At 41.7% G+C, this 26,997-nt stretch overlaps 1 protein-coding gene across 1 annotated transcript in view; it reads left to right on the top strand.

Annotated features, from left to right (window-relative positions):
- The window catches only part of GPALPP1 (GPALPP motifs containing 1), a 38,833-nt gene extending 18,262 nt beyond the window's left edge, over positions 1–20,571 (top strand). Inside the window, exons 4-8 of the mRNA XM_075852269.1 lie at positions 959–1,049; positions 10,047–10,181; positions 10,667–10,831; positions 17,216–17,314; positions 18,376–20,571. Of these exons, the coding sequence (XP_075708384.1) occupies positions 959–1,049; positions 10,047–10,181; positions 10,667–10,831; positions 17,216–17,314; positions 18,376–18,594 (709 nt within the window). The 3' untranslated portion in view covers positions 18,595–20,571. The remainder of the gene's footprint in view (positions 1–958; positions 1,050–10,046; positions 10,182–10,666; positions 10,832–17,215; positions 17,315–18,375) is intronic.
- The last annotated feature ends 6,426 nt before the right edge of the window (positions 20,572–26,997 follow it).

Here is a 26,997-nt window from a genome sequence, read left to right as displayed (position 1 = left end):
CTTTTCATTGAATTTGGTTCGTGATACAACGGACTGCACACGGAAGCCATCCATGTGCTGCCCGTGTTTGACGGAACAGTCATTAGCGGCCGTACAATGGCTGACTGAAGTGTGCATGAGATCTTCGTGTCCAAACAGGGGAAATCCGTGCAGGAATAAAGCTGTGCTGATACATGGGTACTATTGGAGGCAGCAGCATTTTGGATTCACAGCACTCCCATTCAGCATGTATTACTGGGACGAACATGCCCACATGAGCCAAGTCTGAAACTAGGAGCAAGTTTTAAACTGAATATCAGGGGGTCTGAACATGTGAGATGCAAAAAATGATCTTTTCTCATAATTTATTTTTTTTACCAGTGAGCACTTTTTTGAAAGTTGGAATCCAGATCTGTTGATTTCCAATATTTATTGTTTTAGCAAAAGCCTTGCATTTTGATTGCCGTCTGCTAACTAAACTTTTGGGCAAAAATAAGCGAATTTGCTGTCACTACTTTTGACATTTCCTATTGATTGGTGTTTTCAAAAGTCAATCGTGTTAGGAGACATTCCCTCCTTGGCATTCGAGCATCAGCCTTGGGTGTACTGGACAGTAGTTTTCTGTAATAACGGACTATGTCATACTATTGAAATGTGTACTGGATGTCAATCAGACAGCAATAGTCAAGAAAGGAGCAGTTTGTATGCAGCTTCTGTTTGATTGCATTATTGTGTAGCCAGGCTTTAAAATCGGAGCCAAACCGGATGATGGCTAAAAGTGTTCTTTGTCCAAGAATCCATGTATGTTTTCTGGGTTCTTTTCATAATCCTTGCGTCATTGCAAACATTTTATCATATGGAATATTTGAGTAAAGCTTCTTATTCTAGGGTTATTATATACTTTACAATTTTCTCCTTTTTTTATTTTTAGCATTGTGTTTGTTTGGTTTTTTGCTTATTGTTTTATTTTTATTCCAAGGCCGGTTATAGGTCCAGCTTTGCCACCTGGTTTCACAAGACAAATCTCCGATAGCGAGGATGATTCCGATTCTAAAGGATCTCCAGATAAGGTACACACTGGCACATTACATGTACTTTTGCTATTGTGATGTCTTAATTAAAACGTCAAAAATGTGCAACAAATTTGTCCGCAAATTAATCATATCGCTTTTATTACAAACTTTTATACCTAATCTTCTCTTGGGTCACATGAGTTAGTAAGTGATTGGAAGTCTGGTCCTCCTTTTAAAGGGGTATTCCCAGAATCGACAATTATCACCTTAGCCACAGGATCGCGATAGCAGGGATTCCGACCTTTTTTTTTTTCTTCTTCTCACTGTTCAACCGCAGTGAGGAGGACATTAAATGGAGCAGCAGTTGAGCCCAAACGAGATTACAAGTTTAATTTAGCTGTGATTTGATATTCTGGTGATCCTGTCTGCTAGAGATACACAGAACCCACTCTCCGCTGAACTTAAAGGAACATTTTTTATAATTGACAAATCACCTAAAACATACATTTGATTAAAAAAAGCATAGCCTTTAGGTTTTCAAATTCTACAACAGATCTGGAGATTTTTGTTCCGGGATAAGTATTGGAAGTAGACCAGAGAAGTGGGGTAGAGATTGTGGTTGCGGTGGTAACACATATATCCAGTGGTAAGATGTGAGATTTGGACCAATTGATAGTGAGTCCTGACTTGGATCCAAAGTCTGACCTACAGGTGTCCTTATTTTAATGCATCTGTCTCCATCCCACTCATTAAAGCAAACCTGTAAGGTTAAACATGCTCAATGTCTGAGGATGTTCTAGAGGAGTAGTGAAAAACATGACGCACATAACAAGAACACTTAGAACACATTTTAGTACTTGGTTGAATAATCTTTATAAATTTACGGCCACATTTACATAGTTGTCTCAGAGCAACATTCCATTCAGCCCCATCTGTAGCCAAGCATTGCATCACTTCTGTCTCTAAACAGGTGAGATGTAATAGGACTGCAGCATGATGGGACACTCTAGCCCTACTTTAATGCCTACTTTAAAAGTATTCTTTACTGTTCCCGCATTTTAAGGCCTTATTCACACGGACGTGTCAGTTTTGCGCGCGCAAAAAACGCTGCGTTTTGAAAGCGCAAAAGATCCGTGGGGCATCTGCATATGGTGCGTGGCTGCGTGATTTTCACTCAGCTGGCATCATTATGACACTCTGTTTTTATGTTTACAAACAGAAAAGCACGAGGTGCTTTTCTGTTGTCATTCATTCTTTTTACTACTGTTGCGCGAATCACGCGCGGCACCCGGAAGTGCTTCCGTGCGCGATTTGCACGCACCCATTGACTTCAATGGGTGCGTGCTGCGTGAAACACGGGCAAGTGTAGGACTTGTCGTGAGTTTTATGCAGCGTAACACGGACGTATAACACGTTCGTGTGAATAAGGCCTAAGTTGAATTTGCTTTAGCAGAAAAGGTGCTGGGAGGGCTGATCGCAACACGTCATCATAGTAATATACTACTGGTGTTACTAAATAATACCCGCTGTCCCTCTGCTGAGCCCATATATAATATTGAGCCCATACAGATTAGGCTTAGTGCACACTACATTCTTTTAGCCAAATTCATGGCAGTAGTACTTGAAAGAATACTCTGCCAACCTCACTTTTATGCTTTCTAAAAAAGTTTGCCAGCATAACCAATTTAATTCAACAGTAGAAGGTATTTCTTTAACCTGTTAAAGTGTAGCTAAACGTTTGACAAACTTATGACCTGTCAGAAGTTTGGATTGGTGGGGGTCCGAGCACTGAGACCCCCACCAATCACTAGAACGAAGTGCTCGTGTGAACGCTCAGCTGCTTAGTTTCTGTTCGACTTTTTCCGGAAAGCCGATTGTATCAGAGTACGGGCTCATAGAGTTTCTATTGAGTCTGTACACCGATACATTTATTTCCGGAAATAGCCGAACAGACATGAAGCGGCTGAGCGCTCACACGAACACTTCAGCTGCTACGTTCTAGTGATTGGTGGGGGTCTCAGTGCTCGGACCCCCACCAATCCAAACTTCTGACATGTCAGACGTTTGTCAAAAGTTTAGCTACGCTTTAAGGACAAGGCTTTTTTTTTACAGCTAAATGACCAGAGAAAATGTCACAATTTTTCTATGCGCTTCTTTAGATAAATATAACTCTGCAGGTGATTACATTTTATCAGATAGGGCTTTGTTTTAATGCCATTTGTCGGTATACATCATTTTTATTATTTTAAAATGAGCAAATTTGGAAAAAATGCAAGAATTTAGCAAATGTGTCATTTTATGCAAACTGTGATCACACATGTTATGGACTACGGATACAATTTATTTCATTTCACGTTCTGCCACTTCTCCCGTGCATGGGGATACCCAATATGTGTGCATTATTCACTGTGAGGGAGCTAGTGGACACACAACTGTCAAAAAGAGCGCCACGAGAAGGAGTGATCCCTTTTTCCAAAATCCATTGGTTCTTAATAACTGTGCATGCATATACCAGGGCTTGGCATAAACGGAGGCGTTTTGAGTCCAGCAATTCTGTTTCTGGGGGGCCTAATGAAAGTCCAGTTTTCTTCTGAAAGTTTCTTGAATAAGATGTAACAAAATAAAGTTCGCTTTTTTTATTATTTTTTTTTTTGCAAATGTGTCCGTTTACGCAAACGTTTTTCACACAGTATGGACAACGGACAAAATTAATCTACTTTTGCTTTCTGCCACTTCTCCCGTTAATGGGGATACAAAATATGTGTGCCTTATTATCATATAGAGATGTAGGAGGGCGGACGATAGAAGAAGCTTATTTCACAAATCACCATTTTTCATAGCGTATTTTACAAAACTCAGCAGAGTTTCTATAAAACTTTCAAAATATCTGCCCTTAAAGCATCGATCCCAAAAGCATTCATCTAGGGGTATAATGGGAATTAATTTTATTTTGGTTTCCTAAAATAAGAAATTGCAGGTTTATGCAAATGGCTCTATTCAGCAGTCCAACATTAGAAAATACGCAAACATCACATCCTCCCCTCCCATTCCCTCCCTCACCCTTGGAGTAAAATAAGGGGGAAAAAAAAAATGTATGTGGGGCAAATATATTTTCATCTAATAATTCAGAACAGTGTGGTATTTTTTTAAAACATGGGTGAATGCACAGGCCTGGTTGCGAGGGACATGAGGAACAAAAATATGGGGAATCTTTGCAGCGCCCATATTTTCTGCAGACGTTGCACTTTTTCTGGGGGTTGCTTCTAGTTGATGTTGGGGGAATGGGAGTGATAAAATGCCTTTGCGTCAGTTTTTTTTACATTCTCAGACTGGGGGCATTCTCTGGTGTCCTGAGCGTCAAATATGAGGCCTTCAATAATTTTCTAGATATGTGCCTCTGTCTCTGTTTTTTTGTTTTGTTTGTTTCTATGTTTTTGTTTTTTAAGAGCGCAGATGAATTGAGGATTGCCACCTGTAGAAGATAAATATCCGCTTTTTTTTTTTTTTTTTGTACTAGGTCTTCATTTTCCGTTTCACTAAATAAGTTTGTAAAACCTGGTCGCTTAAATCCACCCCCATGTACTTGTTATATTCGGACACGCTCACTGGTTTGTGCTTGTCCAATGTTCTCCAATCTTTCCCTCACTGCCACTGTTCCTGCGGTATGAATTATGCTCAGCACATATACATCTTTGCGATCCCTGTACTTGACCGCCAGCAATTCCTCAGATGCATAAGCACAGGAGTCCCCCTTTACCTGGCGCTTCCCCACTATTGCTGCGGAAAATCAATTGGGTTTTTTCGCATGGTACCACACGCCCCGGTACTCGCAGAACCTGTCCCTTTTTTTGTTTTGTGTCCGGAGGAAGCTGGGATAACGTGTGTCCTCCCAGCATTGCTATGTATGCAGATCACAGATAATAGTGATCTGATGCTGCCGGCCATTAGATCACTATTGGAAGTGATCTGCATAGAGATAATTGCTCGGAGGACACAAATCATGTCTTCCTAGCATTCTCCTAGACCCTATCAGACTGTTGGAAGCCAGTGACATCATCAAGCCATCACGGGTTCCCATGGCAATAGCCTGAATGAAGGAAGTAAGCTTCCTGCATTCAGGTCTCATTGCACAACACATTTCTCACTTTGTATATTTTGTGACAAGGAGCTGACCATTTCAGCCCCGTCGCATCAGGAGGATCGGACTCAGTGTGAGCCCGATCTCTTTAACGGCAGAGAGCTATACAGCACGATTTGCCATTAAACAGGGTCATGTCAATTCATGTCACTGCAGCATGTGGTGTACTGTGGGTGGTTTACTGCGCATGATCGCTCAGAAAATATGTGGCCAGGCGTGATCACGTCTTCTACACTGCCTGGCCCTGCCAATCAAAGAAGGGTGGGAGGGACGGACTGTGGGTAGAAGGTGGAGCAGTTTGGAGCAACGGTCACGTATGGTAAAGTTATCGCTGCAACGGAGCCACTCTGGAAAATGAAAACGGTGTTCTATTCATGTAAGGCAACACTATATTACTGTGCTGCTGCTTTGGTGCCAATTTCTGTTGACAGACTCCCTTTAATATAAATAAGCATTGGGCACCCCCAAGCTTAACCTAGTATGGTTTGGAAGGCACAATCGGATAACTCTGGTTTATCTGAACTTTGCAAAGTTTTGATTTAAGTGATTCTGTCTGATCAGATTTGCAACTTAACATAGCTTTCACATTAAAGGAACACTAAAAAATAAATTTTGTAGCATTTCCGCTCTTAAACGTGTCTCCTTTTTGATTCTATTTTGTCTTATATTGCAATTATTACTGAGAAATATATAAAGAATTATTTTCTGTGTATGTATCCGAGGAGATCAGCCTCCCCATATCTCACAATCCTATCAGTCTGTAAGAAAACTGGCTGAAGCAGAAGCCTCACTTCTGCCTTTTTTACAGTAGGGCATATATATCATTAGGCCCCACCCCTTTGCTAAGCCCCACCCCCTCAGTCATACACCTGTTAAAAACTGGAAGAGATCGGCAGGTAATTATTAATCCCTGTGTTCCCTACAGGGTTTTTACAAGACTGTTTGTTTCAAGAATATGCAGAAAATCCTGCATACTGACAAACAATATGCGCAACTTTATCTCCTGTTTTACTTTTATCATTACGTTCTCGATTTAGTGTTCCTTTTAATGTTTTATTATTTATATTGTATTTGATAGACTTTTAGATTTGTACAGGATTTTTTTTTATAGTAGTATAAAAAAAACAGAAATAAAAAAAACCTCTAACATGACCTTTCCATCTAATTTATATTTTTTTTCCTTTTGAACTTTTGCAGCTTTTAATTCCCAGTGCGAATTGACCTGTCACTGGATTTTGGAGCACTGTTCTGCTTCTTTTCCCGTCTGACAGTTCGAAAGGCAACAGGGATCTGAGAAACCACAATGTGTCCAACCCAAAAAGTAAACCGCAATAAATTTTAACATACTGTACTATACAATTTTTTTTTCCGCCATCTCAGAATAAAACCGTTTATCCTGGACAGCACTTTGATATATAGTCATACATGTGTATTCCTATAAACTGCTGAATAAACAGGTTTCTGGTTTTCTGTAAACTGTTTCATTCTTTTGATCCAAATACGTCCATTCGCTGACTGCAAACCAAGCTCCTAAATATGGTGCGGAACTAAAGCAGAAAGCATATTAATTAGGAAGTCGCAAAACGTTTGATTATACATTAATGACGCTTAAAGGGTTTTCCGATTTTATGGAAATAATACTTGAACACAATTTAATACATTTTGTGTTTCAATTCCTCACCATTTTCAGCATATTAGTTTGCTGTGAGTGAATGAGAACACTAATGTCAGCAAATTTGTATATACCTAGCCCTGCCCTCAGCTGAGCAGTGGATACAATTGTACCCAGTCTAGGCAATGCTCTGTGAGCTAATCAGACCAGACTCCAGAATGATACATTGTAGCAATCTATCTGAGCGATTTGTGAAGCTTTGTCTATAGTGCTCAACTTTGTAATTGTTTTTTATTTAAAAATGTTTTTCGTTTTGAGATAGTTTATAGCTTAGATGTGATCGATAACAGGTAGATCCTGCATGTCAGAGAAACGCAGGATATGCTGTTACCGAAGTCGTCAGTCCCACTGACCTGAGCGATTCAGGATACATAGAAGCTTGTCAAAAAGTAAAAACCAATTGCAAAGTTGCACTAAACCGTATAATACATTGTTTTAGTTAGAAAAAAAATTCTTCAAAAGTTTCAATAGCCTTTAAAGAGGCTCTGTCACCACATGACAGTAATGTTTTTTATTTAGAAAAACTATCTATTTTAAACCACTCTATGAGCGATTTTTAGATTTATGCTAATGAGTTTCTTAATGCCCAAGTGGGCGCGTGTTTTGCTTAGACCAAGTGGGCGTTGTACAGAGGAGTGTAAGATGCTGACCAATCAGCATCATGCACTTCTCTCCATTCATTTACACTGCACTAGCGATATAGTTATATCGTTATGTGCAGCCACATACACAAACACTAACATTACTACATTACTGCAGTGTCCTGATAATGAATATACATCACTACCAGCCTGGACGTGATGTTTATTCAGAATCCTGACACTTCTGAATCTTTTCTGTGAGATTCCAGCAAGGCAAGCGTAATCTTGCGAGATTACGATGTAACCTGTCATTTCAAACAAGATTACGCTTTCCTTGCTGGAATCTCACAGAAAAGATTCAGAAGTGTCAGGATTCTGAATAAACATCACGTCCAGGCTGGTTGTGATGTATAATCATTGTCAGGACACTACAGTAATGTTAGTGTTTGTGTATGTAGCTGCACATAACTATATAACTATATCGCTAGTGCAGTGTAAATGAATGGAGAGAAGTGCATGACGCTGATTGGTCAGCGTCATACACTCCTCTGTACAACGCCCACTTGGTCTAAGTAAAACACGCCCACTTAGGCATTAAGAAACTCATTAGCATAAATCTAAAAATCGCTCATAAAGTGGTTTAAAATCGTTTTTCTAAATAAAAATCATTACTGTCAACTACATTACAGCGCCGATCTCCTTATATAGGAGATAGGGCACTTATAATGTGGTGACAGAACCTCTTTAAGTATTTCTCATGTTAATGACTTAAATACCACTCAAAATGAAACAAAAACTATGATAGAACTTTTGGTCTACTGCCATAATTCATCTGCTGTATTTTATCTATAGGCTACATTAGTTTTGCTTTAAATAACCTTTTATGTTATTTTAATCGTGTAGAATAACAACTGATCGGGCATGCTGGATAGCTGCTACAACATGTCAAATCTTCCTTGTACAGATCTTTTCAATGTGCCCCTCAGTGATTTGCCCAATATTATTGGTAACCCTTTAAAACTAAGGAATACATGTTGAAATCTCAAATGTTAGGCCCGAAATTTGGACTTCCTGCCCTTAATGTTTGATGTTACATATAACCATTTATTTCTTCAGTAAGGCCCAGTTCACACAGTTTTTTTTTTTATGCTGAAACTGCTTCGGGATTAGCGACAAAAAACACCCTGAAGCTCCCTCCATTGTTTTCAATTGGAACCCAGCTTTTTTTCTTTTTCCGGACAGTGTTTGGAGCGGTATCTGCTTCTGAACCTTCATTGAAATCAATTGAAGGCAGGAAAAAACACGCCGCTCGTTTTGAAGCGTTTTTTTTTTGCAAGGTTTTTGCATTTTGTTCATAAAAAATAAAATGCTGACATGTCAAAATCCGCCTCAAAATTCCTGAAGCAATTTTGTGGGCAATTTTTATTTTTTATTTTTCTGTGAACTTATCCTAAGGCCCTGTTCACACAGTTGTTTTTTGGGTTTTTTTTTGCAGGCGGAAAAAAATCTGCCTCCGAATTCCTTCAGGACTTTTGAGTCAGATTTTGAGCTGCCGCTATGTATTTTTCCGTGTTATTTTTCGCTTGCGGCCATTGAAGCTAATGCAAGGACCGCGGGCAAATAAACGCTCAAACGGGTGCCGCAAGTTTTTTCTGCCTCCCATTGAAGGTCAAAGGCGGAAACTGCAGCAAGAAAGGACATGCCGCCTTTTTTTCTGTGAGCGGCCAAAACCCGTCCAGGGAAAAAAAATTCCCTCTACCTCCCCATTGAAATTAATTAATTTCAGCCATTTTTTGGTGTTAATTCCGACGTGGTTTCCGCATCAAAATCAGCGCCACAAAACTCTGTGTGAACTGACCCCTAAAGGGGTTGTCCACTACTGAACAACTGATGACCTATCCACAGGACAGGTCATCAGTATATCATCGGTGCGGGTCCGACATCCGGTCTGGTGCACAGTTAAGTCGCTCCGGCTATCTCCGGACACAAGATGTTATGGCCCATTATGCTATGTACGGAGCCGAAAGCAGTTCGCTCCATACATAGTATAGCGGCCGAACTGCAGTTCTGTTCCTATTCACTTGAATAGGAGCAGAGCTGCAGTATGGCAGCACGGCCGCTATTCAGTGGCCAGAGCCAACTGCTTCCGGCATGTACGTCCGGTGCTCGGAAGCAGCCTTAGCGGCTGAACGGTGCGGGGTCTGGGTGTTGGACCCCGACAGATCATGTACTGATGACCTATCCGGTGGATAGGTCATCAGTTGTCCTATAATGGACAACCCCTTTAAGGCTTTGCCAGGGGAAATGACAGATTTTACTAGATGTGTCATGTGCATTAAAGGGTAGAAGCCCAGGGCCCCAAATCTCAAGACTCTGGAATTTACTTGTAACAGCGCCTGGAGCTAGCAAGTCATGGCAGGGCATACTTGCTGTCCCTTCCATGAATTTTTTTACTTTGTGATAAAACATATAATGATAGTGACACTTCAATGCTCATTGATCTGTCAGCACTTTAGCAAGTAACATATGGCAGTTGTCAGTGTTCATCTAGACCCATCAGACATCACTGAGTAGTCCAAGTCTTCAGGTAAAATGCCCTTATGTGTCGTGCATTTGTATATTTTAGTATTCTTGAATGTAAAACCGTTTTATTTTTTTCCCAGGCAGAGGATGATGGTGGTGATGATGAAGAAGACATAGTTGGCCCATTACCTGCCAAAGGGCCTGTCCAGTCCAGTGTTGCTGAAGATTTTGAGCGCCGTGCCCTGAAAATGAAACAGAAACTTACTTCAAATGATGTGAGGTTTAAATGGTTTCTCCTACAGTCACTAAATGGCCCTATATTTTGTTCCAGATATGTATGATTTGCCAGTAATCCTGGGCAGTTTGTGTGTGTGTGTGTGTGTGTGTGTGTGTGTGTGTGTGTGTGTGTGTGTGTATATATATATATATATATATATATATATATATATATATATATATATGTGTGTGAAAATATATACTTTATACATTACATCACCATTAACTTCTGGGGGGGGGGGGCAATACGGTCCGCAATTACTGTCCCGTTCAGTTGTATTGGTCGCGGACACGTTCCGTATCGCTACGGAAGGGTGTCCGTGCTGTAGAACTGTGCAGTGAATTATGGAGCATGTCCTACTTTTTGTATATTACGTGCCGTGATTACAGGCATGGCCGTGTTCATGAGGCCTTAGATGTGTGTTTTATTTCCATTGAAGCTTAACTAAAACATATGTAAATTAATCTATATCTTGTATCGAAGGATGAGGCCAAGAATCCAACAAGAGAGTCTTGGATGACCGAGCTTCCTCCAGAGATGACTAAAATTGGACTGGGACCAAGAGCATTTAAACGAAGAAATAATGAACGTTCCGGTGATAGGTCGGATTGGACAGATACTCCGGCTGAAAGGGAGAAGAAGGCAAGAGTGAGTATATAAAAGCTAACTAAAAGTTTTTTGTTTTTTTTTAAACATTTGTTCTGTTCAACATATAGTAGGAACATACTACTTAGATCTGTACATCATAGGGACATATTCCAGTAACCAATGCTACACATTTTCAGCTGGCACCTAATCTTTTAGGTTATTTTTTTTATTGATGTCTGTATTAGTATGTTCTTATAGTGCCCCACATCTGGAGAAAAGTAGTCCAAGAATGGTTAGAGCTGGTATGGTGAGGGTCTTTAGGAATTGGGTTTTGTAAAAGCAGAATAACCTAGGAGAGGATACTTATATTCAGAACTAATTATACATCTCTATGGCAACAATAATTTATTGTGTGCGCCTCTTAATAATTTATTGAAGTAAGAGAAAAAACGGGATAAACGGCGCTGCTTATAAAGGTAGGGTTTATTAGAAGGATGCTACGCGTTTCGGCGCCGGACCGGCGTCTTCATCAGGCATGTCGCAGGGTTAAAAACCACATGTATATATACCAAATACCATAGGGTAAATTACAAACTGATTGGACCAGTTCAGACCAGCCTCCTGGCCAAAAACCGCCAAAAACAGCAGGTCAAAGTTCAGAAGTTGATACAACTAAAGAGAGAGAAAAAAAAAAAAAAGGAAATGCAATATGCAAACATATAACAAGGAAATAACAATATATGACAAGGATGATTAGATAAAAGACATGGATCACAAATCAGAGTGAACTACCAGCTAGTTTACGATAATAGAAATAAAAATTATATATAATTATAATAACAAACATTGCTGAAGTACATACGTGATGGTAGTTTAAGAAAAGGGCAGCGGCCGTTGTATGTTGCCAGGAAACACATACACAATACAATCCGGAAGAGGTAAAGCGGTCTCAATGGAACGCATGGTGGAACGTTGTCAGGGAAACCACTGACCACAAAAATCCCGGAAGTGAAGCACAGTGATACGCATAATGGACCGCAGATACGGGCGATATGCTGGGATTATAAAAACAGGATTTACCTGATTAATACAGTAATGAATTACAATAGAAGATTTAGAAGGACATAATAAAGGACCTAACCCGGGGACATATAGACAATTAGGACGGCAATACTAGATACAATAGCCGAAGAAATTCAATATTGATTTAGACATGCACGAACTATAAATAATAATTAATAATATTATTATAGAGCGTAAAGAAATATATATATATATATAAAACGAGCTGGTAGTTCACTCTGATTTTTGATCCATGTCTTTTATCTAATCATCCTAGTCATATATTATTTCCTTGTTATATGTTTGCATATTGCATTTCTTTTTTTTTTTTTTTTTTTTTTTTTTTCTCTCTTTATTTGTATCAACTTCTTAACTTTGACCTGCTGTTTTTGGCGGTTTTTGGCCAGGAGGCTGGTCTGAACTGGTCCAATCAGTTTGTAATTTACACTATGGTATTTGGTATATATACATGTGGTTTTTAACCCTGCGACATGCCTGATGAAGACGCCGGTCCGGCGCCAAAACGCGTAGCATCCTTCTAATAAACCGTACCTTTATAAGCAGCGCCGTTTATCCCGTTTTTTCTCTTACTTCAATATTACTTTGGCATCTCCACGGGGATTGCGTCCGGGATTGGCAGCAGCTATTGATACAAATTACATGCCGGTAATTTGCCACTTAACAGGTGAGCATTTATGTACCGTTTTTTTGCTCCCTATACTATTGATCACGCTACTTGGCGCCGTGTCTCCCTTTTTGCTTTTTTTCCTAGTCTTAATAATTTAGACGCATCTTACTCAGTCGGGCTTCATACTAAAACGGGCATATAAAACGTCAGTCTTAGTAAATGTGCCCCACTATTGCTACCAACATGCTGCAATGTAATATAATACCCGAACGATCATTTCAACCATGGAAATAGACATTTACAATTGCAAGAAGGTTAAATACGGTAGTTCATAAATCTAAAATGGCAGCAACAGATGGATTCAGAATTTTTAGCAGTGGTTCCAAGAGAAGATTTGTTTGTATATTGGGCATGATCTTATAAACAGGATAATCTAGTGCAATATAATTTTTTCTTACCTTTTTGATGCTGCATGTATTATTTTTGAGAATACAGGAGAAGCTATTGCAAATGTTGGTAACAAGAAATGGATGTCTTTGACTACAACAGTACATGTGCATTAGGCACTGTTCACACTGTTATCCATTATTTCCTTTCTGCCAGCTTTTGGTTGCTCCTTGAGGGCCAGAATAGTGTAGCATGCTATGCTAGTTTCTCCAGGAAAACCCAAAAATCTATAGACCCATGGGTTCAATTAGGATCTATTATGAAACAGATCTAAGTGGATCTGGCATGACTTCTGTAAAAATGATACCAGTGTGAAAGGATCCACAAAAAAAAAAAGATATGGTCCACACACTTAATATTTTTCAGTGATTTATTACAGCTATGCCTAATTTTTAAAAACGGAACATGAGGTTTTTGGTGTACATTTTGATAAACTGTAAAGGCCCTCTTGCCACTTCACGATGACCTCATTGTGGGGGTTCCTAAGCGTAGGAACCTTTGTGTGGGTCTCTACGCTTAACCTTGGTGCATGACCACACAGTGACCACCGCCGCCACATGCAGGGGAGTAGCTCAGAAGTCCAACAGCAGCCCTTCTGCCAAGCCCTCTTGGTTTTTGATCTGTCCACATGTGTAGGACTTTGCAGTGCTATCTGTTGCTGTGCTTGTGGGGTTTTGTGGTTTAGGCTAGCAGGAGTGGTGCTGTTGGGTTTCTGATGTGCTGTGTTGCAGTGGTCACAACACACACACTCACTTTTTGACTCAGTTTTAAGAAGTGGATCTAGCATGAAGGAAATGTATAAAGAGAAGACTGATACATCTCCTTTCTTTTATATCCACTCATGTGTTTGGCTGTAAAAACTTGAGGTAAAAATTGTCTGGTTGATCAAAAATGTTGTTTATTAGCAATAGATCACTGTAAAATACTGGATGTGCGGTCGATGTCTTAATCTTTTTGTAGTTTTTTTTTTTTTTTTACCAGTGTGAACAGAGCCTGGTTACAGCATATACTTAAGGTTTTCACACCTACATCTGACTTCATTGGTTTCCTTCGTGATCTAGTTAAAGCGTTATAGTGTGTGTGTGTGTGTGTGTGTGTGTGTGTGTGTGTGTATATATATATATATATATATATATATATATATATATATATATATATATATATATAAATATATATGTGTGTGTATATGTATATATATATGTGTGTGTATATGTATGTGTATATATATATATATCTCCAAAAAAGAGACCGTGAAGCAGCACTCAAATAAAGTGAATTTATTCATCCAACATGGAACCACAACGTTTCACCTCCTCTACGAAGGCATTTTCAAGGACTTGAAAATGCCTTCATAGAGGAGGTGAAACGTTGTGGTTCCATGTTGGATGAATAAATTCACTTTATTTGAGTGCAGCTTCACGTTCTCTTTTTTGGATATCTAACACATAAGGAGAGGTCACTCCTTTTATTTTTGAAGCTTTGCACCAGCCTAGTCAGGCATTTGTTCACAGTGCTGCTCCAATCCTCTGCTTTTTATATATATATAATATATATATATATATGTGTAACCATATCTAAAAGGATAGGGTCCAATAACCAAACTCCTCATACAGCTTAGCATGCCGGTTTAATGTAGTAATGTCACTTTAGCGGCTGTGCAATGTTCCGTGAATACCACTTAATTTCCTCGGCTCCTGCGGATCTAAAATGACATCAATACTCCGCTCCTCTTTTCATCACTCCAAAGTCAAGGAAGCTGAATCTGATTGTAAGGTTTTTGATCTAGATGTAATTGAATGTAGGGAGAAAAATAATTGAAGTTCTGAATGAATTGAAATGAAAGTTGATGAAGCAGCCAGGTGATGAGCGTTTATTAATCCTTCACACTTGAACTGGGGCTTACCCTCTCAAATATATAATGCATCAATGTAACGTCTGTATAGGTTTGTCTTACCAACGGAACTTTGCTAACAAGCCGTACAAGCCAATCATGTATAATCAGACGAAGCAGCGTCTCCATGCGTTAGAAACGTTACTCACTTGCAGCGGCCTATGATCGCACGATATTACCGGCAAAATCATGCACCCATTGGCCACCACAAGTAAGCGGGATTTCGGCCGCCACGTGGGAACCGTACCCTATTTGTTGCCAGTATTGGTGACTCGTTCTCTGTGGAAGGTTTTAGGCCTTATTCACATGAGTGTATTTCACAGCCGTGTGCTGTCTGTTTAAATAACCGACCGCACACTGACCAATGCAATTTAATGGGGCTATTCACACGCCTGTGTTTTTTAGGGATTGGGTGTCCGTTGCATGAAACTGACCATGTGTCTGTGAGAGGGGAGGGGGAGCAGCAGGGGGGTATATTTTATTGCCTTGGAGCACACACTGTGTCTGCCACTGGTTACCTCTAGAGCAGGGGTCTCAAGCACGCGGGCCGCGGGCCGCATGCGGCCCCTGGGGCTGTCATCTGCGGCCCGCGGGACACAGAGCCGCTATTATCGGCTCTGCTCCAAGACTCTGTAATTCCCTGACATCGCTGTCCACATATGAACAGCGATGTCTGGGGCTTCCCCAGAGCCGGAGTCCCGGGCAGAGCGCTAGTATAGGCTCTGCTCCGGGACACTGTGGAATTCCCTGACATCGCTGCCCATATATGGACAGTGTGTCAGGGTCTTCCCCAGAACGGAGTCCCGGGCAGAGGGCTAGTATCGGAACTGCTCCGGGACTCTGTGGAATTCCCTGACATCGCTGCCCATATATGGACAGTGTGTCTGGGGCTTCCCCAGAGCCGGAGTCCCGTGCAGAGCGCTAGTATAGGCTCTGCTCCGGGACTCTGTGGAGTTCCCTGACATCCCTGTCCATATATGGACAGTGTGTCAGGGTCTTCCCCAGAGCGGAGTCCCGGGCAGAGTGCTAGTATAGGCTCTGCTCTGGGGAAGCCTCTGACATCGCTGTCCATACATCGACAATGATGTCAGGGGCTTCCCCAGAGCAGGAGTCCCAGTGATGTCAGGAGCACAGCTGAAGTCCCAGGAAGAGCCTACTAGCGCTCTGCCCGGGACTCCAGCTCTGGGGTTGCCCCTGACATCTCTGTCCATATATGGACAGTGATGTCAGGAGCAGAGCTGGAATCCCAGGCTGCACTCACAACTCTACTATTATATCATGTACTTTTACTCCAGTCACATCCAGAGCTGCAGTCACCACTCTACTGTAACATGTTATACTCCAGTCACATCCAGAGCTGCACTCACAATTTTACTGTGACATCATGTACTATACTCCAGAGACATCCACAGCTACACTCACAACTCTACTGCAAGATCAGTAGATGCAGATGCAAACAGCTTGTCTTATACTCCAAACAAATCCAGAGCTCCAGTCACAACTCTACTATTATGTAATGTGCTATACTCCAGTCACATCCAGAGCTGCAGTCACAACTCTACTGTAACATCATGTCTTATACTCCAGTCACATCCAGAGCTGCAGTCACAAGTCTACTGTAACATCATGTCCTATACTCCAGCCACATCCAGTGCTGCAGTCACAACTGTACTGTAACATCAGGTCCCATACTCCAAACAAATCCAGAGCTGCAGTCACAAATCTACTGTAGTTCGAGTGCTAGAAGCGACTCTGCTCCGGGACTCCAGCTCTGGGCAAGACCCTGACATTACTGTGGTAGCATCTGCGGAGGGCACTGTGGCCTTATCTAGGGGTGTGTTGCATTATCTACAGAGGGCACTGCGGCAGCATCCACCGAGGGCACTGCGGCAGCATCCACCGAGGGCACTGCGGCAGCATCCACCGAGGGCACTGCGGCACTATCTAAAAAGGACCTGCCCAATCTTGACATGTGTGTCTGCCAAACGCTGCTAACTGAGCCGCCTAACTGACTGCATTTAGCGACACTTAAACTGGATTGTTGAAATAAGCGCGTGGAGAAATATCTCAAATTTTAAATCTAGCGGTATTATTATAGTAATGTAGTATTATTATTATTATAGTAATATAGTGTTATTGTAGTTCAAATAACTGATTAATAATAATTTTGTATTGTATCAAATTTGAAAGTAACGCGGCCCGTCAACTTCCCTTTTTTTCTATATGCGGCCCACTTACCCGGCCGAGTTTGAGACCCCCTGCTCTAGAGCATATGCTTCCTTTTGAACAGCTAAAATTCAGGATTATCTCTTAATGTTCTGTGTAGAATGGGAGATGATACTAAAATTTGGGTGGAAGCCGTTTTCTTTACAATGTCACCATCTTAACCATAAATCTGTACATTTATGTTTTTAAGGATAAGCAAGAAGGCAACGTTTCCAGCAGTAAAGTCAATGAAACCCCACAAGTTTCCGAAAGAGATAAAAGATTGGCAGAGCAGGTGTCCACATATAATGTAAGTAATTGTGGTAAAATTTTTATTTTTATTGTAAGACTGCATAACCGCTACCCTGAAAACCTAATGCACGAAACCACTGTAGGTAATACTGTAAAATAGGTATGTTATCCATATGCATGGATATCTGGATAGCAGATAACAAAGAGACGCCCGTATGTTATTGACTGGATATTTATGACGGTTCAGCACTGGTGCAGCTATTCCTTGGCGGTGATTGTGCAAGCCCTGGAGTCTGCTGTGACGTACCACTCCAGAGAACACACTACTGGAGACCTATACAGAGACATCCGTGACAATGTGCAGTCTGAACAGCAATGCCAATGCAAAGACGTCTACATGGCCTATGCTAGGGTGCTGCCATGTAGATATGTGTGCCTTGGGTTTCAGACCTCAGCAGTGACATCCATGTATGGACCTCCAGTAGTATAGACTCTGACTTTAGGATGACCACGCAGGCTCTGGGGCCTACACATTCACTGCCAGTTTGAGCCAAAGATAAAGTGTATGTTTGTATTTATCCAAACTACCAATAGTAGGAATTTTTAATAGGAGTCGAAAATAATAATAAGAATAGAAAATATAATAGGAATTTCTTAAAATCCTGCACCTTGGTGGTCATGTGGCCAGAGTATCTGAATTTACCATACAACCTTCACCGCTTATAGCACATTATTTCGATTTGAGATTTGCAATAGATTTCATCAATCACTAAACTATGCATCATCATATTGCATTACTAATCTCCCCAAACCACATCATGTGCTGTTTTCCATGTTTTTAAACTGTGATTTAGAGGAGGTTTCCCATGCTTTTAAGGACAGACTGAACATTTCTGAAGTGGAGTTTGCTTGTCAGAAACTGGCCAGAGCAGTATATGTGGGTATAGATAAGAGATTGGAATGTTTCTCAATTAAAAGAGAAAGGTACAGCAAGTAGTTTATATAGATATTGGGCGTCACTGTCTCTTGGAGAAGAATTTGTACAATTAAATGCCATATTATGGAAGGTTGAAGCAGATATTTCATATTCTTTTTTTTTTTTTTTTTTTTTTGCTTCAGGATTCAAAAAGAGCAGAATCTCTCATAGATCTTCACCGCAAAAAACTTAAAAGGAAAGCAGAAAAAGATAAAGATAAACCTGCCGAAAGAAGACCATTTGACCGAGAACAAGATTTACAGGTTAATCGCTTTGATGATGCTCAGAAGAAAGCTGTGTTGCGGAAATCCAAAGAGCTGAATACTAAATTCTCACATGGAAACAGCAGTATGTTCCTGTGACGACATACATCTATATAAACATATCATTGCTTTTCCATCTACTGAGCCCCCCGAACCAAAAGACTGCAAATCGGATGTCATACAGCATCTCTTATGTCTGCTAGTTTTTACTACAAAATGTTTTTTGACAGTTGATGTTCATTAGGCTTTTAGCTTATGCTGTAAATAATAATTTGTGACTTCAATCATGGACCTTTTATGGAATATCAATATGTTCCACAATGTTTCCTTTTTGTTGTAATATCCACCTTAAGCTAAAGTAAAATTACGCATTTTCAGTGCAGCAGGGTACCTGGGTAGGTAAGAATACTCACCAGGTGCTTTGACTTCTTCAAGTCTTATCCATCATCTTTCCTGCCTACTAAACTTATGCTTCACAGCTCCTCAGTGTGGACCGTGTTGAAAAGATAGTGGCTGCCAGGGCTATCCTGCCAGTTCTCCAGTGCCAGTTCTGCCCCATGAGAATATTATCTAGAAATTAGAAGGTATTCCAGACAGTTTGGAATTACTGTTATTTTATTGTATAAAGTTTATTTCCACAAACTTGCAGTAACAGGTGATTAAAGGGCTTGCTCTGTTTAGGAAAAACCTTTTTACTATACTTTATTAGGGAATTGTAAGTTAATAGAGGGGGGTCCCCTGTTCAGGATCCTTATCGCTCGGCCAGAGTGGAAAGCGCCCTCCATGACGAGAGATTCTCTTTGTAGTCATGTCCTGCTTTACACAGACAACTTATTGATTCGAAAGGGTACTGTGTAACGCTTCATTTCCCCTGTGGTGGCGCTGCAGGGAAATGGCACACTTACTGGCAGGTTTCCACACAGATTACAGCAAATCGCTGGCAGGGGCACACTTTATGATTAGCTTATTGTGAAAGGGTACTTATAACAAGTAGGGATTATCCAAATCTGACAATTCCTTTTAAGGGTATGTTCACACGGCCTATTTACGGACGTAATTCGGGCGTTTTTGCCCCAAATTACGTCTGAAAATAGCGCCTCAATAGCGCTGACAAACATCTGCCCATTGAAAGCAATGGGCAGACGTTTGTCTGTTCACACGAGGCGTATATTTACGCGCCGCTGTCAAATGACGGCGCGTAAATAGACGCCCGCGTAGAAGAAGTGACCTGTCACTTCTTTGGCCGTAATTGGAGCCGCTATTCATTGACTCCAATGAATAGCAGCGCTAATTACGGCCGTAATTGACGCGGCGTTCAAGCGCCTGCACATGCCGGTACGGCTGAAATTACGGGGATGTTTTCAGGCTGAAGCATCCCCGTAATTTCAGCCGTTACGGACCCCCGCCGTGTGAACATACCCTAAAGGAGCACTCCCACAAAATTCTTTATTCTCTGTCTCATTAGAGAGGCACATTATGTCAATTGCGGTGAAGATAATCTTCTTACTGGTTGCTGTATTTGTGAGTTATCCACTCCTTTCTGATACTCCACTAAGTCATATGATCAGCAATAGGACTCTCCAACTGCCACAGCGTCATGTGTGGTCAGGAAGTCCGTTTCTCTAATATGGTCACAGCCTCGATGTGAGTCTTATAGGAATCAATGGAAAAACGGACTTCCTGTCGGCACATGAGACGCTGTGGCACTTGGAGAGTCCTATTGCTGGTCACATGACACAGTTGAGTATCAGAAGGGAGTGGATAACTCACAAATACAGTCACTGGTAAGAAGATCACCATCACTACAATTTACATAATGTGTCTTTTCAACGGGCAAGTATTGGCAATTAATTTTTAGATTGCCTTTTGGCACCACTATAATAAAAATGTAATAAGAGTGATAACATACTTTTTTGCTAGGTGTTTGTCAACTTAACTGTCTATTCCCTGTGTACTGTAATTATTTTTGTTTTTTTTTGTTTTAAATTGATATTATACTGTGGTTTTTGTGTTTTGGATATTGCAAAAATTTCTACAAGCAATATTAATTTAAGAAAATAAAACAAAAATGTGTTACCCGAGAGCTTTATTTACTTGGTTTAATAAAATAAAGAAAATTACGCAAATATGTTTGTGTTTAATACATTATAGATTTTTCAAAATACAGAAAGTCCAGTGTTTTGGGTATGTTCACACGGAGAATCTGGCGCTAAATTCTGCCTCCTATTCATTTCAATGGGAGTCGGACGCTTCTTTTTCCCGCTAGCTGATTATTTCAGCTAGCGGGAAAAAGAGTCCTGCTGGATCTTCGGGCGGATTCCGCCCGTACCTCTCACTGAAGTGAATGGGAGGGAGTTATCTTCCTGCCGTCGGCAGGAATAGTTCCGTGCTGTTTTTTGCGGCAGGACCCGCCATGCAAAATACGCCGTGTGAACTAGTCATACAAGTGGAAATCTGTTTCATTTTTCTGCATGTGATAATTTATCAATTTACCAAAATCACTAATGTAAATACCTGTGAAATGTCTCTCCATTGGTAGGTTGAAGTAAGGAGCTCTTTCCCCCCTGTCATGTAGATGTGACTACTCTCACTCTTCACTGCTTTCAGTAACTGGCAAGTAAGTACTCTGGGGGAAAAAAACACTGCCTATGTTGCCTGCTCGCAGTAATAAACAGATGGGCTGGACTGTAGTGTAAAGTGAACTTTTATGCTCAAAATGATTGGCAGCGTATAATTCGCAAATTAATTAAAAGTTGTTGACCCATTTTGCATATGAAGTCTCATAGGTCCCATGATTAAGGACTCCATATTAAGCGCTTAAGGTGATTTAGAAGATGTCTGATATGAATAAGGATTCTTTAAATTGTCTTATCTTTGCAGGCAAATGGCATGGTTGTCTCTCCTGAGAAACCACTAACTACTCCATATACTGTATTTCTGATGTTTACCAACTTTAAAATTACCAAAGTTGTAACAGCAGCAAAATAGTAGCTAATGGGAACAAGGGCAGCAGGGGTTGTGTGAAGATTTCCTTTAACTTTATAAAAGGACCAAGCCATGTATGTCACCGGTGGGATGTAGTTCCCGCAGGATGCCATACATGTAGGTGATAACGTAAGCACAGCTGGAGTGAGAGTGGGTCTGTGTCACGAAGGGTCTGTGGACCCACTTGGCGTTAAGGCAGCTGGCCAACAGGGAGCAGGTGAAAGTCTATAGTTGGTATAGGTACCTGTGTCAGCTCAGACAGCAGCAGGGCAGGCTCGGATGGGACTAGGCAGCAGGTAGACGTCAGGCGCGGTGAAGCAGGTCAGACGGGGTTACAGCACGTCACGACTTTGGCACAGCACAGTGCTAGACCAGGATGGTATGGAATACAAGGTACAGGAACAGGAAATGGAAACACACTAGTAGGCCATCATTAAGACAAACTAGGAAGCATCAACAACGCTCAGGCGTAGAAGCAGGGGCAGGACCCCTCTTATAGTCCAGGGTACTCACGGGTCAAAGTTTATCAAAAGGTCCGGTGTGCGTTCTGCCCCTTTAAGAGCAGGCACGAGCGTGCGCGCGCACCCTACGGGATCCGGCTGAGGTGAATGTACGCGAGCACTGGCGTCTCCTGAGGAGGAGGCTGGGGCCAGCGCTTGTGGACTCGTGGCTGCGGCTTTCGGGAGGGGATTGGAGCTGACAGCCCGCAGCCACGGACATTACAGTATCCCCCCCTCTTACGCCCCCATTACAGTATCCCCCCCCCTGCTTCAGGAGGGAGACATGAAAGGAGTTGGGGATCTTGAGGGTAGGAGGCAGTCGAAGCTTATAGGCGACAGGGTTGATCTGCTTTAGGATCTCGAAGGGTCTGAGGAATCTGGGAGCAAATTTGCATGATGTCACCCTTAGTCGGATATACCTGGAAGACAGCCAGACCCTCGTGCCAGGAAGAAACTGAGGAGGTTCTCTTCTTGTGTCAGCCTTCCGTTTCATGCGGTCAACTGCCATCAGGATGGAGGATCGAGTCTGCTGCCAGATCTGTAGGAAGTCTCTAAAGGTGGAGTCAGCCACTGGAACCTCGGAAGTATCGGGCACCGGGAGAGGAATTTGTGGGTGCTGGCCGTAAACAATGAAGAACGGCGTATTCCTTGTGGACTCGCTGGTGTGATTATTGTAGGAGAATTCTGCCCATGGGAGCAACTGCACCCAGTCATCATGCTGCTTGGAAATGAAGTGGCGTAGGTAGTTCTCCAAGATCTGATTGATCCTCTCGAGCTGACCATTGGACTGAGGATGGTAGGCTGATGAAAAGTCCAATTTCACACCGAGGAGTCCGCAGAGGGCTCTCCAGAACTTTGAGGTAAACTGAACCCCCCGATCAGACACAATATGCTGCGGCAAGCCGTGCAGGCGGACGATGTGCTGGTTGAATAGCTTGGCCAGCTGAGGAGCAGAAGGAAGACCGGTCAGAGGAATGAAATGGACCATCTTCGAAAATCGGTCCACCACCACCCAGACAGCACTGCATCCAGCAGAGAGCGGCAGATCCGTAATAAAGTCCATAGCTATATGCTGCCAGGGAGCATTGGGCACAGGCAATGGCTGCAGCAGACCAGCCGGTCTGGAGTGAGCGGCCTTGTTGGCTGCACATACAGAACAGGAAGAAACGAAGTCCATAATGTCCTTGGGCAGCGTGGGCCACCAGAAATGATGAGCAATCAGATCTCGGGTCTTGGGGACCCCCGCGTGATCTGTCAGTCTAGAGGAGTGTCCCCAGCGGAGGATTCTTCCACGATCAGCCAGGCGCACAAAAGTCCTCCCTGGAGGAATGTCCCCAACTTGCAGGGGATTGACCGAGATAATGCAAGACGGATCAATAATATTCTGTGGACTCTCCAAGGTGTCTTCCGTCTCGAAAGACCTGGACAAGGCATCGGCCCTCACATTCTTGTCGGCCAGGCGATTATGGTGCTCAAACTGGAACCTTGTAAAAAACAGTGACCACCTGGCCTGACGAGGGTTCAGCCGTTGGGCCGTCTGGAGGTATGTCAGATTCTTGTGGTCTGTAAAAATCAGGATCGGATGAGCTGCGCCCTCTAGCAGATGTCTCCATTCTTCCACGGCCAATTTGATGGCCAGTAACTCCCGATCCCCAATCGAGTGGTTGCGTTCTGCAGAAGAGAAGAGCTTAGAAAAATATCCACATACCCTTGACTTGCACTTGGGACCTCTCTGGAACAGGAGTGCACCAGCACCGATAGAGGATGCGTCCACCTCCAACGAGAACTGCAGAGAGACATCCGGATTATGGAGGATAGAGGCTGACGTGAAGGCACTCTTCAAGCTATTGAATGCGGACTCTGCCTCAGGAGCCCACACCTTGGCGTTCATACCCTTCTTAGTAAGGTTAGAGATGGGAGAAGTCAGTGAGTAGAAGTTTGGAATAAACTGCCTTTAAAAATTAGCGAATCCCAGAAAGCACTGTATGGGCCTCAAGCCTTGAGGGTGTGGCCATTCCAGAACAGACTTTACCTTCTCAGGATCCATCTCGAGACCTCTGTTCGAGACTATGTAGCCCAGGAAGTGTAGAGCATCTTTGTCAAACACGCACTTCTCCAGCTTGGCGTACAGACGATTCTCCCTTAACCGTAGCAGAACTTGACAGACATGTCTCTGGTGCGTTAAAGGATCTGGAGAAAAAATCAAGATGTCATCAAGGTGAACTACTACACAAACATATAGGAGGTCACGGAAAATGTCCTTCACATACTCCAGGAAGACCGCGGGAGCATTACACAGGCCGAAGGGCATTACTAGATACTCATAGTGTCCATCACGGGTGTTAAATGCAGTCTTCCATTCATCACCCTGGCGAATCCGGACTAGGTTGTAAGCTCCACGCAGGTCTAGTTTAGAAAAAATCTTGGCACCATGTATACGATCAAACAGTTTAGAGATCAGTGGCAACGGATATTTATTCTTCACCTTGATCTGGTTGAGACCTCGGTAGTCAATACAAGGACGAAGAGAGCCATCTTTCTTTTTGACAAAGAAGAATCCGGCTCCTGCCGGGGAGTAAGACTTTCGTATGAAGCCCATCTCCAAGTTCTCTTTCACATAGGCGGACATGGACATAGTCTCTGGCAAGGAGAGTGGGTATACCCTACCACGGGGAAAGGCTGCACCAGGAATCCGCTTGATAGGGCAGTCATATGCCCGATGTGGAGGCAATGTCTCCGCCTCCTTCTTGCTGAAGACGTCTGAAAATGCAGCAAAATGACTCGGCAATCCTGCCAATGACCGAGGCAGCGATTGCTGAGCCAACCGAATCTGCACCAGGCAACGACCTTGACACTCAGGGCCCTACTGGAGAATTCCAGTCCAGAACTGGGGCATGCAGTCGGAGCCAAGGCAGGCCCAGCAACACAGGGTTAATTGCTTTGGATAGCACATAGGCAGAAGTTCGGAGTGAAGGGCTCCCACTTGGAGCCTCAGCGGCTTGGTCACAGATATAACTGGGTCTGGCAGAGGTAGTCCATTCACTGAAGCAACTATCAACTGGTTCTCCAGAGGGGTTGTGGATAATCGCAGAAGGTACACCAGGTCTCTATGGATGAAATTAGCAGCAGATACAGAGTCTAGATACGCAGAGACCTGATGTGTTTTCTCGCCGGACACTATGGTCACAGGTATGGACAATCTAGACGGAAGTCCATTCTTACCCAATTATCATTAATTAGCAATTATTCCACCATGTATCTCTAGCAGCTTTACTATATACGTCAGACACAGAACTCCCAGAGGGAACACAAGCAAACCCTATACTTTGGTTAAGCGTTCAATCCATGAGACCGCTAAGAAAACATTACAGGTTGGATAGTAAATATTCGCCCTTCCAATCATTTTTAGGTCACCCCAATTCTCTCTGCGGGCATCCACCCATTGTCTACAAAATTTTGGTGGATGGTGTAATTTTCTTATTGAGCTGTTGGATCATAACTACTATATACTCCCTCTTGAAGCAGCAAGTCTTAAATGCCCTCTTTTTTTACTGATCACTAGTTTATATTCTTACGTTTGTGCAGATTTTTTTATTAGGTTGTTTATCCAGTATGGTTAAAGAGTCCCTAGGTGCATGTTTGAATGTTTTTCTCAAGCGTGCCAAACGTCCGATCACATTAATTAGTTCAATTTACCATCACATTAGACCCTCTTTCTCATGGGACAATGTTGTGACTAGTCCTAATTATGGTCCTTTAACCACTTGAAGTCCAAGCCATTTTTTGTTTTTTTTCATTTTTCACTCCCTGCCTTCCACGAGTCATAACTTTTATTTTTTATTTTTCTTTCACTCCGGTTTGAAGGCTTGTTTTTTGCAGGATGAGTTGCAGCTTCTATTTGCACTATTTAGAAAACTATATAATGTACTGGGAAACTGACAAAACATTCTGTGTGGGGTGGAATTGGAACAATCTGTGATTCTTCCATTTTCTTCTGGGTTACGTTTTTTCATCTTAAATACAAGAAATTAACTTTATTCTGCTAGTCAATACGATATGGCAATACCAAATTTATATAGTTTCTTTTCAATGCTTTACTACTTTTACAAAGAAAAAACTATTTTTGTTAATAAAAAAAATAATAATTAGTTGCTTTCTATTCTGAAAGCCATACCTTTTTAAAAAAAAATCGCCATTTGAGCGTTGTGAGGGCTTTTATTGGTTACATTTTTTGGTACATATGACTTTTTTTTAATTCAATATATTTTTATTGAGAATATGCAAAGAAATATAAACAAGTCAGGCAATTTAACCATTTCGGCTCGCAGGCCTGCTGTAAATTTACTCATATATATATATATATATATATATATATATATATATATGTAAAGCAATAATATCAGACCTAGCCAAGTGGCACAGTAAACAAATGTAACAGTCGGAACAAGCTACGAGTTTATATAAAAAAGGTGCCCGCTTGGTTAGGTCTTCCGTTAATCCTCAGACACATTCCCTGAAAGCATTGAAGAAACATCAACAACAACAATAACAAAAACAGGTGACTGTCTCGAGACTACATATGACTTCTTGATCACTCTTTATTAAAAAAAATTAGCGCTAACATGACCAAAAAAAACAGAGATTCTGGCTTTTCTTTTACGGAGTCCACTGTGTGAGTTAAATAATTATATATTGTAATAGTTCGGACTTTTTACAGACACAACGATAACAATTTTGTTTGTTTTTTATTCTTTAACTTTATTTAAATAGAATCTCTATTTTTTGGTCACCTAATCGCCCACAAAAAATTAAATAAAAAGTGTTCAAAACGTTGCATGTACACCAAAATGGTATTATTAAAAACTACAGCTTATCCAGCAAAAAAAAATAAGCCCTCATACCTCTTTATCGATGGAAAAATAAAAAAGTTATGGCTCTCGGAATTTGATGACACAAAAAACATTTTATTTTTTACACTTAGGTTTGTGTTTGTACTTGTAAAAGTAGTAAAATATAG

Source organism: Rhinoderma darwinii, chromosome 2 (genome assembly GCF_050947455.1).
Source record: "Rhinoderma darwinii isolate aRhiDar2 chromosome 2, aRhiDar2.hap1, whole genome shotgun sequence".
Classification (NCBI taxonomy): Eukaryota; Metazoa; Chordata; class Amphibia; order Anura; family Rhinodermatidae; genus Rhinoderma; species Rhinoderma darwinii.
This window is presented reverse-complemented; position numbering and strand designations above follow the sequence as displayed.